This window comes from Ursus maritimus, unplaced genomic scaffold (assembly GCF_017311325.1).
Source record: "Ursus maritimus isolate PB19 unplaced genomic scaffold, ASM1731132v1 scaffold_25, whole genome shotgun sequence".
Lineage (NCBI taxonomy): Eukaryota > Metazoa > Chordata > Mammalia > Carnivora > Ursidae > Ursus > Ursus maritimus.
The window spans coordinates 3,119,206-3,133,878 of NW_024425008.1; the positions used below are offsets into that span (position 1 = coordinate 3,119,206).

A 14,673-nucleotide genomic window follows, 5' to 3' on the forward strand; every position below is an offset into this window, starting at 1 on the left:
CCCACGGCGCCCGCACCTCAGGGCCAGGGGAGCCTCCACAAGGCTTGCCATGGGGCTCTCCCCTCGGCAGTACACCCCGTCTGGCGGGATGCTCTGTGACTGAGCTCTGACCTCTTCGTCTGTAGGTCAAGCCGAATACGCCTGTCCTGATGTGCTCTGTGCCTGGGTATGATGCCAGTGGGCATGTCGAAGACCTCGCAGCTGAACAGAACACACAGATCACTTCAATTGCAATCGGTAAGGGTGCTTGACCAGTTTTCCGGGCTGAAGCCTCTCAGAAGTCATAGTGGACACTGAGGTCCAGGCCTGCCCCGCTGACACTGAGCTTTTTGGTACCAGGCTCGGCAGAAGGCTTCAACCAAGCAGATAAAGCCATAAATACAGCCGTGAAGTCGGGCAGGTAGGCTGGTTTTGTGTCAGAAAGCCTTAGTCCCAGGAGTTGGGAGCCGAGACCTGAAGTGTGGCTGTGGCTCTCGCTCTGCCCGTGCAGGTGGGTGATGCTGAAGAACGTCCACCTGGCGCCTGGCTGGCTGATGCAGCTGGAGAAGAAGCTGCACTCCCTGCAGCCGCACGCCTGCTTCCGGCTCTTCCTGACCATGGAGATTAACCCCAAGGTGTGTGCCTGCCGGGGTGCTCGTGCAAGCTCTGCGTGTTCTCAAGTCCCGCGTGTGCGTGTGCGTGTGCGCAGCTGGGCTGGAGCACCCCGCGAACCAGAGCCGTGACGGGAGCCGTGCCCTCCTCAGGTGCCTGTGAATCTGCTCCGAGCCGGCCGCATCTTCGTGTTTGAGCCGCCCCCGGGTGTGAAGGCCAACATGCTGAGGACGTTCAGCAGCATCCCCGTCTCGCGGATATGCAAGGTACGCGTGCTTTCTCCTGGAGCACTTGATCTGGAATCAGTCCGAGACACCAAGTCCCGTCACTGAATTCAGAAGCAGGTCTGTAGGGGCGCCTGGGTGGCACAGCGGTTAAGCGTCTGCCTTCGGCTCAGGGCGTGATCCCGGTGTTACGGGATCGAGCCCCACATCAGGCTCTTCCGCTATGAGCCTGCTTCTTCCTCTCCCACTCCCCCTGCTTGTGTTCCCTCTCTCGCTGGCTGTCTCTCTCTCTGTCGAATAAATAAATAAAATCTTAAAAAAAAAAAAAAAAAAAGAAGCAGGTCTGTGCTTCCCAGAAACACCAGAATGGCTGATTGCACTGGATTAACTGTAGCCCAAATTCCCCTCCTGTGAATAGATTGAAAAATATACGTACACGGTGTTTGGTGGCAAGGGTGTGACAGGCTCCCGGGTGAGCAGACACCCCAGTGGCGCTCTGGCCAGAGCCCAGATTTGTATCTGGGGTAGATGTCTGGCCGTCCTGTGCTCCCAAGCAGGGTCCCCCAAGGCTCCTGGGCAGGAAGTGAGGGATTCTTAACTACGATTTTATTTTGTGCCATAATCTACCTTTGCTGACAATTTCAGAAAATCTGTTTTCTGTATCATGTTTTGTGACTGAATAATTGATCTCCACAGTGTCACTGGAATATATCTTTATTAATAGGAAAATTGGTGCTTAATTTCTAGCTGCAGTATTGGCATATTAAGGTGCTGCCTCAGAAGTCCTGATGTTCGTGGTTCAGGGTGGAAAGCTTTTTAAGATTTTATTTATTTGAGAGAGAGTATGCACGCACGAGCTGGGGTGGGGGAGCAGAGGAAGAGGGAGAAGCAGGCTCCCCGGTGAGCAGGGAGCCCAATGCGGGGCTCAATCCCAGGACCCTGGAATCATGACCTGAGCCGACGGCAGACGCTTCACCGACTGGGCCACCCGAGTGCCCCTGGAAGGCTCTTTTTAAAACTTTGACAGAGGAGCCATGCTGTTGTCTTAGCTAGAAAGGGGGCTGCTTGCTGGGACCTCCATCCTTGATAACCTTCCTCCTCCAGTCTCCCAATGAGCGCGCTCGCTTGTACTTCCTGCTGGCCTGGTTCCATGCGATCATCCAAGAACGCTTGCGATATGCGCCCCTGGGGTGGTCAAAGAAGTATGAATTTGGGGAGTCTGACCTGCGCTCGGCCTGCGACACGGTGGACACGTGGCTGGATGACACAGCAAAGGCAAGTGCGGGCTGCCGTGTCAGGGATGGGAGGGGAACGCTCAGAAGTAGGGAGTCCTGTCCAATGTGGGCCCCCTCCCCAAGCCGGAGAGCCAGGCTGTGCTAGTGCCCCCCGCCCCGCCCCCACAAAACCCAGCCTTCCTCACGCAGGGGAGGCAGAACATCTCGCCAGATAAGATCCCGTGGTCCGCGCTGAAGACCTTGATGGCCCAGTCCATCTACGGCGGACGAGTGGACAATGAGTTCGATCAGCGTCTGCTCAACACTTTCCTGGAGCGTCTGTTCACAACGAAGAGCTTTGATAGTGAATTTAAGCTGGCCTGCAAGGTCGACGGGCACAAGGACATTCAGATGCCGGACGGCATCAGGTACGAGCCTGCCTCCTGTGACCTAGACCTTTGCCACACCGGGCACGTACCAGCGTCCGGCAGGATGGCGTTTCCACATGTGCTGGTTTTGCAGGCGAGAGGAGTTCGTGCAGTGGGTGGAGCTGCTCCCCGACACCCAGACGCCCTCCTGGCTGGGCCTGCCCAACAATGCCGAGAGAGTCCTGCTAACCACGCAGGGTGGGTACTCACACCCCCGCCCCGCTCCTCCTCACTCCCCCTGCGGAGAGGCAAAGAGACCAGTGGGTTCTGGTTGGCATCTCTTCCACAGTCTAGGCTCGGGTCATCGAGGTCTGAAAAGTACATGTTGGTTTTCAGCGTACATTCGGACCTCATTTCTTTTTCCTTAAAGAATCGAAAGGTGCCTAGTATTACATGAGGTGTTAGAACCATTAGTTTTTGTTAGAATACTTCTTAGAGTTTTTCTTTTTCCTTACGCTTTTCTTCAAGACCAGTCAAGAAATACCTAGCGCAGTGGTCTTTGGAGTGTGATCCTCAGGCCTCCGGAGTCCTGACCGGCTTCTCTGACAGGCCCTCAGGGTGGCGGCTGTGTCTAACCCAGACTTCTCTTTATGGGAGACAGGCCCAGAAAAGGCCCAGAAAAAAGACTGAGATTCACCCAAACTCACACAGCTGTTTGATAGGACAGATCCCTTCAGGTCATCTTTCAGCTCTGCACGAGAACCCTTAGTTACAGTGCTTGCTGTCTGAGGACAACCTCGACCACATGCCAGAGCGCCCCCCTCTGTGGGGCAGCATAGGTCACCAAGACGAGAAGCTGGGCTGGCTGCCCGTCGTGAGTTTGAGGCCTCGGTGCAGGGCAGACTCCGGCAGGTCCGGGGCTGGGCAGGGCGCGTCCTTGTACAAAAGCCTGGACTAAGAGAGTGTCTTAACACTGGTGGCACCTGCTGTGACCCCAACTTGGCCCCCACGATAGGGGAATGGTGTGTAGGATTTGTCCTTCACTCTGTTCTGATAGCAGCTGGCTGCCTAGATTGGGCTGCTCAATGCTAGTGAGCCCCCTGACATCGCACCCAGTCCCCCGCAGAGCATCCCTGAAGTCCTGGGCTCATGGCTGCTCCCCGAGGGAGGCCCTGACGTGTGAGCCCACATGGGCCTGTCCTCTCCGGTCCAGCCTCCAGTGCTGCTCGGGGACTGGACTTCAGCACTCCCGGACCTGGTGAGGGACAGGATGAGGTCAGGCTTAAACAAGGCGGGGGCCAGTGTTTGAGGCAGAGCGGTGGGCGTGGGCAGCCCAGGACCCACAGAGTCAACAGCACAGTGGCCTCCCTGGCTGGAGCCTGGCCTACCCCAGAGCCCAGCCGTCTACGGCCGCACGGGCGCGTGAATTCGGAGTCTCAGAGCAGCCTCAGTCTTGTCTTTGCGCGCAGGCCGCTGGCTCAGTCCCAGCAGACTCGATCTGGTGGTCATCTCCCTCTGTATTTGCCACCTCACTTTCTGGCCTGGCAGTCTCTGTGCTTCAGAGACGCGTCCCTACGTGGAAGCGTGCAAGGGACGCAATACCTGGCCCACACACTCACGTCCTCTTTCCTCTGCTCCTGCCCGTCCCCCTCTGCCCGTGCCTCTGGCGGGGCTGCGGTCCAGGCGTGGACATGATCAGCAAGATGCTGAAGATGCAGATGCTGGAAGACGAGGACGACCTGGCCTACGCCGAGACCGAGAAGAAGGCCAGGACTGACTCCACGTCCGACGGGCGCCCCGCCTGGATGCGGACCCTGCACACTACCGCGTCCAACTGGCTGCACCTCATCCCGCAGACGCTGAGCCACCTCAAGCGGACGGTGGAGAACATCAAGGTGGCCGGGAGCGGGCAGGGCGGCCCCCGGGTGGCCACGGTCCTGGCGGGCTCGGGGGAGTGTCAGAGCTGGCCGCGTCTGTGCCGAGGCACGGGGGCGGGCCTCCAGCAGGGGGTCTATGCGTGCAAGCGAGGGGAAGGAGTCCCAGACGGAGCGGCGGCAGCCAGTCTTCCTCTTCGGGCTGGGCCGCGGCAGGGTTCTGACCTGCTTCCTGCGAAGTCTAGTCCGAGAGCGAGCTCGGGCGAAGCCGTGAGCCTCGGGCCAAGGCTGTGAGGCTCCCTCCCGCTGGAGCAGGGGCTCTTCCTCCACTCTCCTCTTCATCTGCCCTTCCCGTCTCTTTGACGATCTTAGGATCCCCTGTTCAGGTTCTTTGAGAGAGAAGTGAAGATGGGAGCTAAGTTACTTCAAGACGTTCGCCAGGATCTCGCGGATGTCGTCCAAGTGTGTGAAGGGAAGAAGAAACAGACCAATTACCTGCGTACCCTTATAAACGAGCTGGTGAAAGGTACTGCCCCCCCGTGTGGCCCCCAGCGCCCGCCACATCCCCCTCACTGTGCGGAGGCCACTGCGCCACTGAGTGGGCCGGGCCTGGCGCGCGAGTCCTGCTGCGCAGACGTCCTCCCCGAGCAACTGCAGGCCCTTCCCTGGGGCTCGGGCTCAGAAGGGCCCGAGAATGTAGGGGGGTGGCCAGCACATTGAAAAGTGGGGAGGTCGAGTCTAAAGGTACAGGGAGCCCCCAGGGGTCTCCCATCCACCCCAAGAGCCTGAGTTATGATGAGGCCCATCTGCTTGTGTGAGGGGCGCTAGCTGCCGAGGTGTCCTTGGGGGGTGACTGGCCCCCCAGACACACCCCCTCGGTGACGCCGGACCAAGCAGATGCAGAGGGGATAGGGGCCCATCCGGAGCTGCGAGGTGCGTCAGGGATGGAGGCAGGCGGCGCAGAGAAGCCGGTGAGTGCGTGTGTGCCTGGGAAGGGTCAGTACTGACCGTTGCCTGGGGTCACCGTGCTTGCAGGGATCCTGCCTCGGAGCTGGTCCCACTACACCGTGCCCGCGGGCATGACCGTCATCCAGTGGGTGTCTGACTTCAGCGAGAGGATCAAGCAACTGCAGAACATCTCCCAGGCGGCTGCAGCCGGTGGCGCCAAGGAGCTGAAGGTGGTGAAGGCCGCTCCTCTGGAGCCTGGGGGAGGGGCGGCAGCCTCGTGGGCGGGGGCAGCAGCACCTGGGAGCCCGGGGACAAGCACAGACCCCAGCGTGACCCGAGAGAAGCTAGTCCTCACCTGGGGCGCTGCTTCCTCCCACAGAACATCCACGTATGCCTGGGCGGCCTGTTTGTCCCCGAGGCGTACATCACCGCCACCAGGCAGTACGTGGCCCAGGCCAACAGCTGGTCCCTGGAGGAGCTCTGCCTGGAAGTCAACGTCACCACCTCCCAGAGCGCCACCCTTGATGCCTGCAGCTTCGGGGTCACGGGTGAGTTGGGGTCTCAGGGAGGGTACGCACTCAGCCCCTCGGTCTGGGCTGCTCCCTGTCCCCGCACCCGGGCCTGCTCACCGGTGTTGCTGGTGCCCTTCCGGCGTTGCTGCCTCTCAGAGGTGTGTGAGGTGACAGCTGGCAGCATGCCAGCGCCGTGCACTGCATCACAGAGTCGCACAGCCGCTACCACGGGTGACAGGTCCTGACTGCTGCCCACAGGGTTGAAGCTGCAGGGGGCCACATGCAGTAACAACAAGCTGTCGCTGTCACACGCCATCTCGACGGTCCTTCCTCTGACACAGCTGCGCTGGCTCAAGCAGACCAACGCCGAGAGGAAGGCGAACGTGGTAAGTGGCCCCTTCCCGCCAGGTGCGGTTGGCAGGTGCCACCTGTCCCCACCCCCTTCCCTGCGTGCAGCCTGTCGCCAGGGCCGCCGTCTCTCCCCGAGCCAGTGGTAAGCCCCCCTCTCCTCTAGGTGACCTTGCCCGTCTACCTGAACTTCACCCGGGCAGACCTCATCTTCACGGTCGACTTCGAGATCGCCACCAAGGAGGACCCGCGCAGCTTCTACGAGCGCGGCGTCGCCGTCCTCTGCACGGAGTGAAGCTCGCCTCCCCTCCCCTTTCTGTAGTCGTAACTCTATTTAATGTGTCTTCATCGTTCAATGGTGGGAAGAAGTGGACTGGTCAGAGGAAAGTCGCTGCTGGTGTGCGGGCGGAGGAAGCGGCACGCAGGCTGCTGGCCGGGACGCTGGAAGGACTCCGTTAGGCGCCTCAGGAGGGTCCGTAGCATGGCTTGTTTGGGGAATAAAACACTAAGCACGACCCAGCCTCCCGCCTCTGTCTCCGCTCTCCTCCTGGCGCCGAAACTCTGGACCTGGGGGCCCCTTCCCCACAGAAACGGATCCCCAGGGCCTGACCAGGCGGCATGTGCACCCTGGGGGGAGGGCCTGGACCCCGCCACCCGCCCACCCCTCATGGTGGAGCCTGGCGGCGGTTCTGTCACACGGGGGTACAGATGCCCTCGGTCGGCCGGCCGCCCATCCCGTGTCCTCCCGGTGCGTTCCTGCCCCCAGATCCCAGGGTGGCAGCTGCTGACCGCTTGCTGTTCACACTCAACGTGATGGGTGGGGTCTCCCTGTGAAAACAGGTTTCTGGTCTTCGAGTGCCTTATGGCAGCTCCTAGGGTGGATCAGCCACGGAACGGGCCTTAGCACAGATCCTGTGTGAAAACCTGTTCTGCTGCTGGGCCCCCGCGAGCCGTGCTCGTCCACCAGCCGAGTGACGATCCGGGGCTGAGGGGGTGCTTAAGCCCCCACCCCTGCCCCCCACCCGGACCGCTTCTGTGGAGCCGCGAGGCTCCAGATATGCCCAGGAACCAGAGTTGGCCTTCTCTTCACCCAGTTCTGGAATGTTCTATCAGGAATCTAAATGTCTTTGAACCAAGAAGGATTCTTAGCTTTTCTGAGGTGAGTTTCCTAAATGGGGCCGTAGGCTCTCACCTGAGAGCTGGGACCAAGCCTGAGGAAGGAGGAGGAGAACCCACAGAAAGGCCACCATGGGCATCCGTCCTGCCTACCTCCCATGCCCGAGTACAGGTGAGGGTCCTGAGCGCAGGAGGAACAACGCCATCCTGGGAGGGGATCCAGAGCAGGTTCCCGAACGGGGGACCGGACACCAGCCCCAAGGGCAGTGAGCGGAAGCCGCTGCAGCTACCCGACACATTGCCGGGGGGGAGGGGGGGCGGGCCCCCCCACGTCTGGGGTGGACGCTCCCCCCTGGCATGCCCGAGGCACCGACTCGCGGCCTCCAAAAGCCCCGTGTGAATCAGTGCCTGGCTCAGGGAGCCCCACCCCCGCACGAAGTGCAGCTCGTGGGGCCTGAGGGAGGGGCCCCCACCTCTGGGCCACCATTAGCCGTCCTGTTGGAGGGGCAGGCCGGACGGTGGCCACAGTCCTCATCCTCAGGGGGCAGAGCGGCAGCCGGGCCGAGAAGACAACGCCTGCGCCCAGGCCCGTGCGCACCCCCAGCCCCACCCCAGCCCCCTCGCCCGGCGCCCCGCCCACCAGGAGGAAGGAGAAGCTCTGGTCCTCGGGCGGCCTTCCCTTTTATTGGCACTTGGGAGCGGCGCGGTCCCAGGGCGTGTGGGCAGCGGCCACCCGGCGCTGGCACCAGACTCGTGCTTGTCCTGCGTGCTAGGGAGCAAAAGTCTCAGTGAGCAAACCCAGCAACTGGGAAAAGGGTAAGAGCCACCACCACCCCGTTATCTTCCAGCTGTCAGCACATCAAGATGAAGACCGTTATCATGTCAACAGAGCCAAGACCGACCGCTCGAGACGCCTCACCCCGCACGGACAGGGAGAGGGGTGGAAATGGGACCCGCAGGGCGGTTCACGGGAGAACGGGACACGCCCCCTCTACCCCCCACTCCCACCCCGCCCAGAGCAAACATCCAGGTGGGGTGCAGAGCCACGGGCACCCGGAGTCCAGGTTTAAAAAAAATAAATCACGTTTTACAGCTACATAAATAGGTAGTAAGTTCTCGGATTCAGGGGAGGTGGGTTCCGTGAGAGCCACACAGGACCTTTCCTCAGTTGGAAACCCATTTTTAAGCGAAGTTGGTGGGCACCCAGGTGTCCATCATTTAAGATCTAAAAACGGCGAGTGTTTGTTGGAAACAAGCCCATCGGCGTTAGCGGCCAACGGGCTCCTCTCGGGTCAGCACGGCTTCCTGAGCTAACCCGCTCACCTCGGTCTAGGCCGCGGACTGCCTCTTTCTCTTATTTTTCTCAGGCTCTGCAAGTAGAAGTTCCAGTTTCCTCTTGGAGAGGGTGAGCTTGGGCCCCTTGTCCTTCTCGCTCCCGAGCCTGGGTGGCGGCCGGACCGCTCTGGCTCTGCTCTGCGCGCGTCTGCCAGGCTCGGGGGGCCCCGCGGCAGGGAGCACGGGCCCGGCTGCCCTGGGCCAGCGGTCCTCCGTCATCCCCCAGTCCTCCGGCGACCCAGAGCGCCTGGCTGCCCGCCCTCGGGCCTCAGGGCCACTGGCCTCTGCGGGCTGCATATCCACGTCATCGGCCTCCAGGGAGGGGGGGCCCCAGCCGCCAACTTTCGGGAGGAGGTCTGGGGCTTTTGACGAGAGAGGGTCTCCCACACGAACTTGGCCTGGACTCCCGCACCCGAGGCCGTGTGAAGGCACAGTGCCGCGCACGACACCCGGAGGACAGTCGCTGAAGCTGGAGGCCGGAGGGCCACGGGGGTCTTCTGAATCGCCATCGAAAGGATCTAAAAACTGAGCACAAGACTATTTCTGAGCCGGTTAGCAATTTCCACCAGGAGAAAGCGCACCACACTCCTCGAGTTCGCGAATCCTCTCTCCCATCGCTGACGTTGGCAAGCCACGCGTCTGCCTCGCTGCCTCGGGGAGGGGCGCCTGGAGGTGCGGTGGGCGTGGTCTCGGCTCCAGTCCTGATCTCAGGGTCACGGGATCAAGCCCCGCCACAGGCTCTGCACGCAGAGCAGAGTGCACTTCTCTCCCTCTCCCTTCCCCCGCCCCTCAAAATACATCTCTAAAAAAAGTGCATTAAGTACCCCCTTGCATCCAAAAAGCCCGAGGGTCCGCCATCCCCGGGGGCCCAATCTGGGTCCCATCACTTAAAGCCCTCGTCCCAGTGCTGGGCACCAGCCCCACCAACTCTGTCCACCCTGCCCACCCACCACTGGAGGGTCTGAGCTCACTTCCTCCCACCAGCTGGTTCCTGGCTCGCTCCCTCCTCCCTGACTGGGTGTGCAAGAAACGTGCCCCTCACTGTGCCCCCACATGCAGGCGGCCCCCGGTGGCCCGCAGACGCTGAGCCGAGCAATTAGGTGCAGGGTTCATGGTTTTCAAAGGTGCCCGTGTGCCGTGTGACCAGCCCACCCTCCATGGCAGCCTCTCTCTCCCTCCGTGACCACTGGCTGAGGGGCCATGGAGCTTTCTGGACCTCGAGTCCCACAGCTCCTCGCCCCGGACCTTTACCCGAATTTCCTAACTCTTACTCCAGCTTTTCCCCTTCCTGCATCTGTGCTCTTGACTGAGCGGCTCTGGCAGTAAAGGTCTCCGGGGACATCTGAGTCCCCGCAACCGACTGCTGTTCCTTCCTGTACTAACAGTGGGGAGCAGCACCCCACGAACTTCCAGCGCCAGGTTGAGACCTCCTCCTAGATATGCTAAGGGCCCCGTGAGGACTGGTCACCCGGCGGGTTGGCCAGTCGGAGGGGCTTCACTCCTCACGGAGCCGCAGGCAAAAAGGGCCCAGGGCTGAGCCAGTGCAGGGACCCCGGGGTCACCTCACGTGGGGAGTGAAAACCTGCCGAGGGTGCTCATTTCTTCCGTGGACAGGCGACTCCATTACATATGCCCCCCCAAGAAAAGGTAAAAATGAAAATAGCTTTATACCGTTATCTGCCCGTAGGCAATCGTAATCCTTCAGATTACGCAGATTTGCTGGAATTCAGAGCCAGCATCGTGTGACCCCACTGCAGGGCAGTCAGCAGCCCCAGGAGGCCGTGAGGCCCAGCCTAGGGGTGTGTGTGGGGAGGGTAACGGGCTCACCCTGCAAATAAACCAACAGTGCCCGTCCTTGCAGACGGAGAGAGGCCCGGCCGGACAGGTGTTCCTGGCCACGCGGCTGGGGTTAGAACGACGGAACATCTGCTCTTCAGCCTGACCTGGGGGCTCAGACACCGCGAGACCAGGCGTTAACCACACCCGAAATGATTACGGATTTTGACAGAAATGAATGTTGAGGGGTGACTGGCCAGCTCCGTGCAGGGAGCCTGTGGCTCTTGATCTTGGGGTCAGGAGTTCTAGCCTCACACTGGGGGTAGAGAGGACTTAAAAATGATATCTTAAGGGGCTCCTGGGAGGCTCAGTTGGTTGAGCACCCCACTCTCAATTTCAGCTTAGATCACGATCTCAGGGCCGTGAGATCAAGCCCCGAGCCAGCTCTGTGCCCAGCGGGGAGTCTGCTTGAGATTCTCTCTCCCTCCCCCACGCACTTGTGTGCACGTGCACACTCTCTCCCTAAAAATTAAGTCTTTTTAAAATATAAAATGGATTCTTTAAAAAATAAATTAATTTTGAGATTGAGTAATTGCAAACTTATGGTCTTGTCAATATTCCAGGCAAACTACTTTGAGTCTTTTTTCTTATTTAAAAAATTTGAGGGGCACCCAGGTGGCTCAGTCGGTGAAACGTCTGCCTTCAGCTCAGGTCATGATCTCAAGGTCCTGGGACTGAGCCCCAAGTCGGGCTCCCTGCCCAGCGGGGAGTCCAGTTCTTCCTCTGCCCCTCCCCCACCACTCATGCTCTCTCTCTCTCTCTCTCCCCCAAATAAATCTTTAAAAAATTTTTTGAAAAGGGAAAATCTATTTAAATACCAAAGTGAAGCCTCTTCTAAAATAGAGTAACTCCAGTCTTTCCCAGCAGAAAAGAGCAACACACAGCCACTCTCGGAAAGGCCTGCTTGCAAGGTTGGCCCCGTGGCTGTTCCTGGCGACTTGGAATCAGGGACGGCTCCACCACCCCCCAAACGAAGAAAGTGGCTGCCGGCTCATTCTGTCTCCTACCTCTCTCCAGATACCTTCAATTAAGTCCATGTGATTCTTTTTGTGATTGGCCTGGGGAAATTAAAGAAAAAAAAAAAAAGGCTGAATAATCCTTTCTAGGAAGGCAGGCAGACAGCAGCTCAGTGTTCAAGGGCCCGGCTCCGGGAGGATGGCAGCCCTTGGGGGTGCGCGAGCAGCACCTCCCCAATTTAAGGGACAAAAATGCACACCTGGGCCGCCATGAATAGGAAAAGTAGAACCGGGAACGCGGCAAGAGGGCAGATCCTGCAGCTGGATGTGGTCCCCATCACACGGGGAATCCAGAGCCCTGCGCTCGTTCTAAACCCAGATCATGGAAGGTACTAGATCCGTCTAACCCCTTCCTTTACAGGAGTTGAGGCCAGACAACGGCCTTGCTCAGCAAAGACCCCGGGGCTGGTATCAGGTGTTCTAGAACCCTCCCCACTAATTTTCTTGATTAGAAGGCAGGAGGTTGAACACGTCCGCCTTTGAGAAGGGAAGAAAGGCCCGTAAAGGTTTCCCAAGAAGCGCCGAGAACAGTTTCCTAGGAGGGGTGCGGGCCCAGAGCAAGGACGCGCGGTCTGGGGCACGCAGGGTCTGCCCGCCCGCCCGTAGGAGGGCGCAGCGCAGGGCCGCACCTTGAAGCGCTGGGGGGTGTTTCTCTGGCTCCTCCGGAAGCCGGCCCCGGGGCCCGCGGCACTGAAGGCCACCCTGATGCAGGCGGGCCGGCCGGACCTCAGACCGGCCATGGCGGACTTTTCGCTTCACTGGAAAACATCAAGTTCACGGGGACAAGGCACAGGTCACTGGTGGCTGGGGTGGGGGCGGGGCCGGAGCCGGAAGGCTGTCTGCTCGGTGGGGTGGTCTGTCCGAGTGAGAGCTACGTGCCCCGGGGTGAGTTGTACTGCGGGTCCTACGGCCCGCGGGCAGTACGCCAGCGTGGGCAAAGCCCCGTGCACCCAGAAACTCACACGAGCCCAGTGGAAAGGTCACACGTCTTGACCCTGAAAGTTCCAGACTGCAACCCACCCACCCAGCTAAATGTCCTCCCCCTTAATTTTAACAGATGAAGCATGTGAGCCCAGGATGGGGACTAACTCACCCAAGGGGACAGAAACGCAGGAAGTCCCCCCTCCAGAAGTGTGAGGTTGTTAAAAACAATAAAGAATAAAAGAGCAACATGTAGGGGCGCCTGGGGGGCTCAGTCAGTGAAGCGTCTGCCTTTGGCTCAGGTCGTGATCCCAGGTCCTGGGATCGAGCCCCACGTCGGGCTCCCTGCTCAGCGGGGAGTCTGCTTCTCCCTCTGCCTCCCCCCCACTTGCGTGCTCTAATAAATAAATAAAATCTTTAAAAAAAATTTTTTTTTAAATATGCACCCAAAGGAGACACACCATCCACTCTTAAAAAACAAAAAAACTTACCCAAAGCATGAGGCCGTGGACTTTCGTGTCACTTGCTTTCCTCACGAATCCTCATGGGAAGGCGCGCGCCAGGCCCTGAGGAGAGCGTCAGTCACAAACACGGCCCCTCTCCACGCGGTGGCCACCCCGCTTTCCCGGACTGGGCCCCGCGGGACACCGGCTCCGGCACAGGGCAGGGAGAGAGGAAAGGCCGTAAACCAGACCCAAAGCACGATGCACGTTGGCACGTTAAAGGCTAGAAAGGTTCCCAGCAAAAACCAAACATTTTTTTTCAGTATTGACTTCATTCAGATTTTGTTTTGACAGAGTGTCCTTTTTCTGCCCCAGGTGCGGGCCAGGGTCAGATCAGGACCAACCCCACATTTCCTAGAACAACTAGTGGCACCAGGTTAAAGGTTTCTTTCTTTTTCTTTTTTTAAGATTATTTATTTATCTATTTATTTCACACAAGCAGGGAAAGCTGTGGAGGCAGAGGGAGAAACAGGCTCCCCACCGAGCATGGGATCCTGCGACCCCGAGGTCATGACCTGAGCCAAAATCAAGAGTCAGACGCTTAACCAACTGAGCCACCCAGGTGCCCCTCATACTTTTTAATAAAAAGGTATTTTATGCGTGTGGTTAAAAAACAACTATTAGGGGCACCTGGGTGGTTCAATCCTTAAGCGTCTTCCTTCGGCTCAGGTCATGATCCCGGCGTTCTGGGATCGAGCCCTGCGTCGGGCTCTTTGCTCATTGGGGAGCCTGCTTCTCCCTCTCCCACTCTCCTTGCTTGTGTTCCTTCTCTCACTGTGTCTATGTCAAAGAAATAAAATCTTTAAAAATGACAACAACAGCTATTAAACAAAATACAATAAGCACGAGGTTCCCCAGACACCCCCCCCCCTCAGTGGGCCACCCTGTGGGGCCCCAGGACCTGCTGGGCGGATCTACACACAGGCTTCTTCCTACTCACTTGCCCGCAAGCACTTACCCCTGGACAGGCAGGGCTCAATCTCCTGAGCTATTTGCACCAGGGTGTAAGGGCTATAACCCCTCCCCATCCCTGCCGGCTCAGGCTGCAGCTGCTTGCCCCCCTCCCCAGCTCCCGGACAGGAGCTCCGGACTCCAGGGGACGGTGCTGGGCTTGGTGGGAGAAGGCCTTCCTGCCCGAAGCTGGGAGAGTATTAGCCCAACCCCTGATGCCGCGTGTTTGAGAATTTCCTAAAGAAGAGCTTCGAAGTCGCCACCTCTGGCCCGAGAGCCACCAGATCTCGCCTTGGAGCGGGTCCTGTTATGCTCTAACCCTGAGCGCGCTGCCCACACACGTGCCCTGCACCCACATCACCTGGCCCCCAGCCCCCCCAGCCTCTGGTGACCCTGGTTTCCAGCTCCCAGCTCCACACCTCTGCGCCCCGCTGCCGGCTCCCCTGGGGTCTCTAACGGGTTCTTCCAACTTGACTTGCCCAAGGTCAGACGGCTGATCTCCCCAAACCTGCCCCACCGCGGTCCTCCAGGCCTGAGCAGGGCAACCCAGTGAATCTTGTTTCTCAAGCTAAAACAGTCTTCACATCACCCTGACTCCCCTTCTTCCAAACTCCACATCTAGCTGATCAGCCGGAGTTGACTGCCCACCGGGGAGTCCAGAATCCCACTTCTCCCCACTTCCTCCACCCAGAGCCATGCGGTTAGCCACACCGTAGCCTCGCAGCCCGCCTCCCTGTCCCCATCCCTCCTCCCTCCTCTGCCCACCCGCCCCTCCAGAGCTGGGGGCCCCACCTCAAGGGCTGAGCCGGCCCGGTCCTCACTTGGAACCTGTCTTTACACTAAGGCCTCCCTCCTGCCTCCTACCTCCATTTCTCAGGCAGGCGCACAGTACCCCCCCACCCCCCTGCATTTTTCT

General features: G+C 59.5%; 1 protein-coding gene across 3 annotated transcripts in view; it reads left to right on the forward strand.

Annotated features, from left to right (window-relative positions):
* The window catches only part of DYNC1H1 (dynein cytoplasmic 1 heavy chain 1), a 68,406-nt gene extending 61,812 nt beyond the window's left edge, over positions 1 to 6,594 (forward strand). For all 3 annotated transcript variants that reach the window (XM_040641397.1, XM_040641398.1, XM_040641400.1), the window contains 13 exons: positions 126 to 237; positions 340 to 400; positions 491 to 614; positions 744 to 857; positions 1,920 to 2,090; positions 2,240 to 2,457; positions 2,552 to 2,655; positions 4,081 to 4,292; positions 4,644 to 4,797; positions 5,307 to 5,449; positions 5,599 to 5,767; positions 5,990 to 6,117; positions 6,246 to 6,594. In XM_040641397.1, coding sequence (XP_040497331.1) covers positions 126 to 237; positions 340 to 400; positions 491 to 614; positions 744 to 857; positions 1,920 to 2,090; positions 2,240 to 2,457; positions 2,552 to 2,655; positions 4,081 to 4,292; positions 4,644 to 4,797; positions 5,307 to 5,449; positions 5,599 to 5,767; positions 5,990 to 6,117; positions 6,246 to 6,374 — 1,839 coding nt within the window. In that variant the 3' untranslated portion in view covers positions 6,375 to 6,594. The remainder of the gene's footprint in view (positions 1 to 125; positions 238 to 339; positions 401 to 490; positions 615 to 743; positions 858 to 1,919; positions 2,091 to 2,239; positions 2,458 to 2,551; positions 2,656 to 4,080; positions 4,293 to 4,643; positions 4,798 to 5,306; positions 5,450 to 5,598; positions 5,768 to 5,989; positions 6,118 to 6,245) is intronic.
* Positions 6,595 to 14,673: the final 8,079 nt, after the last annotated feature.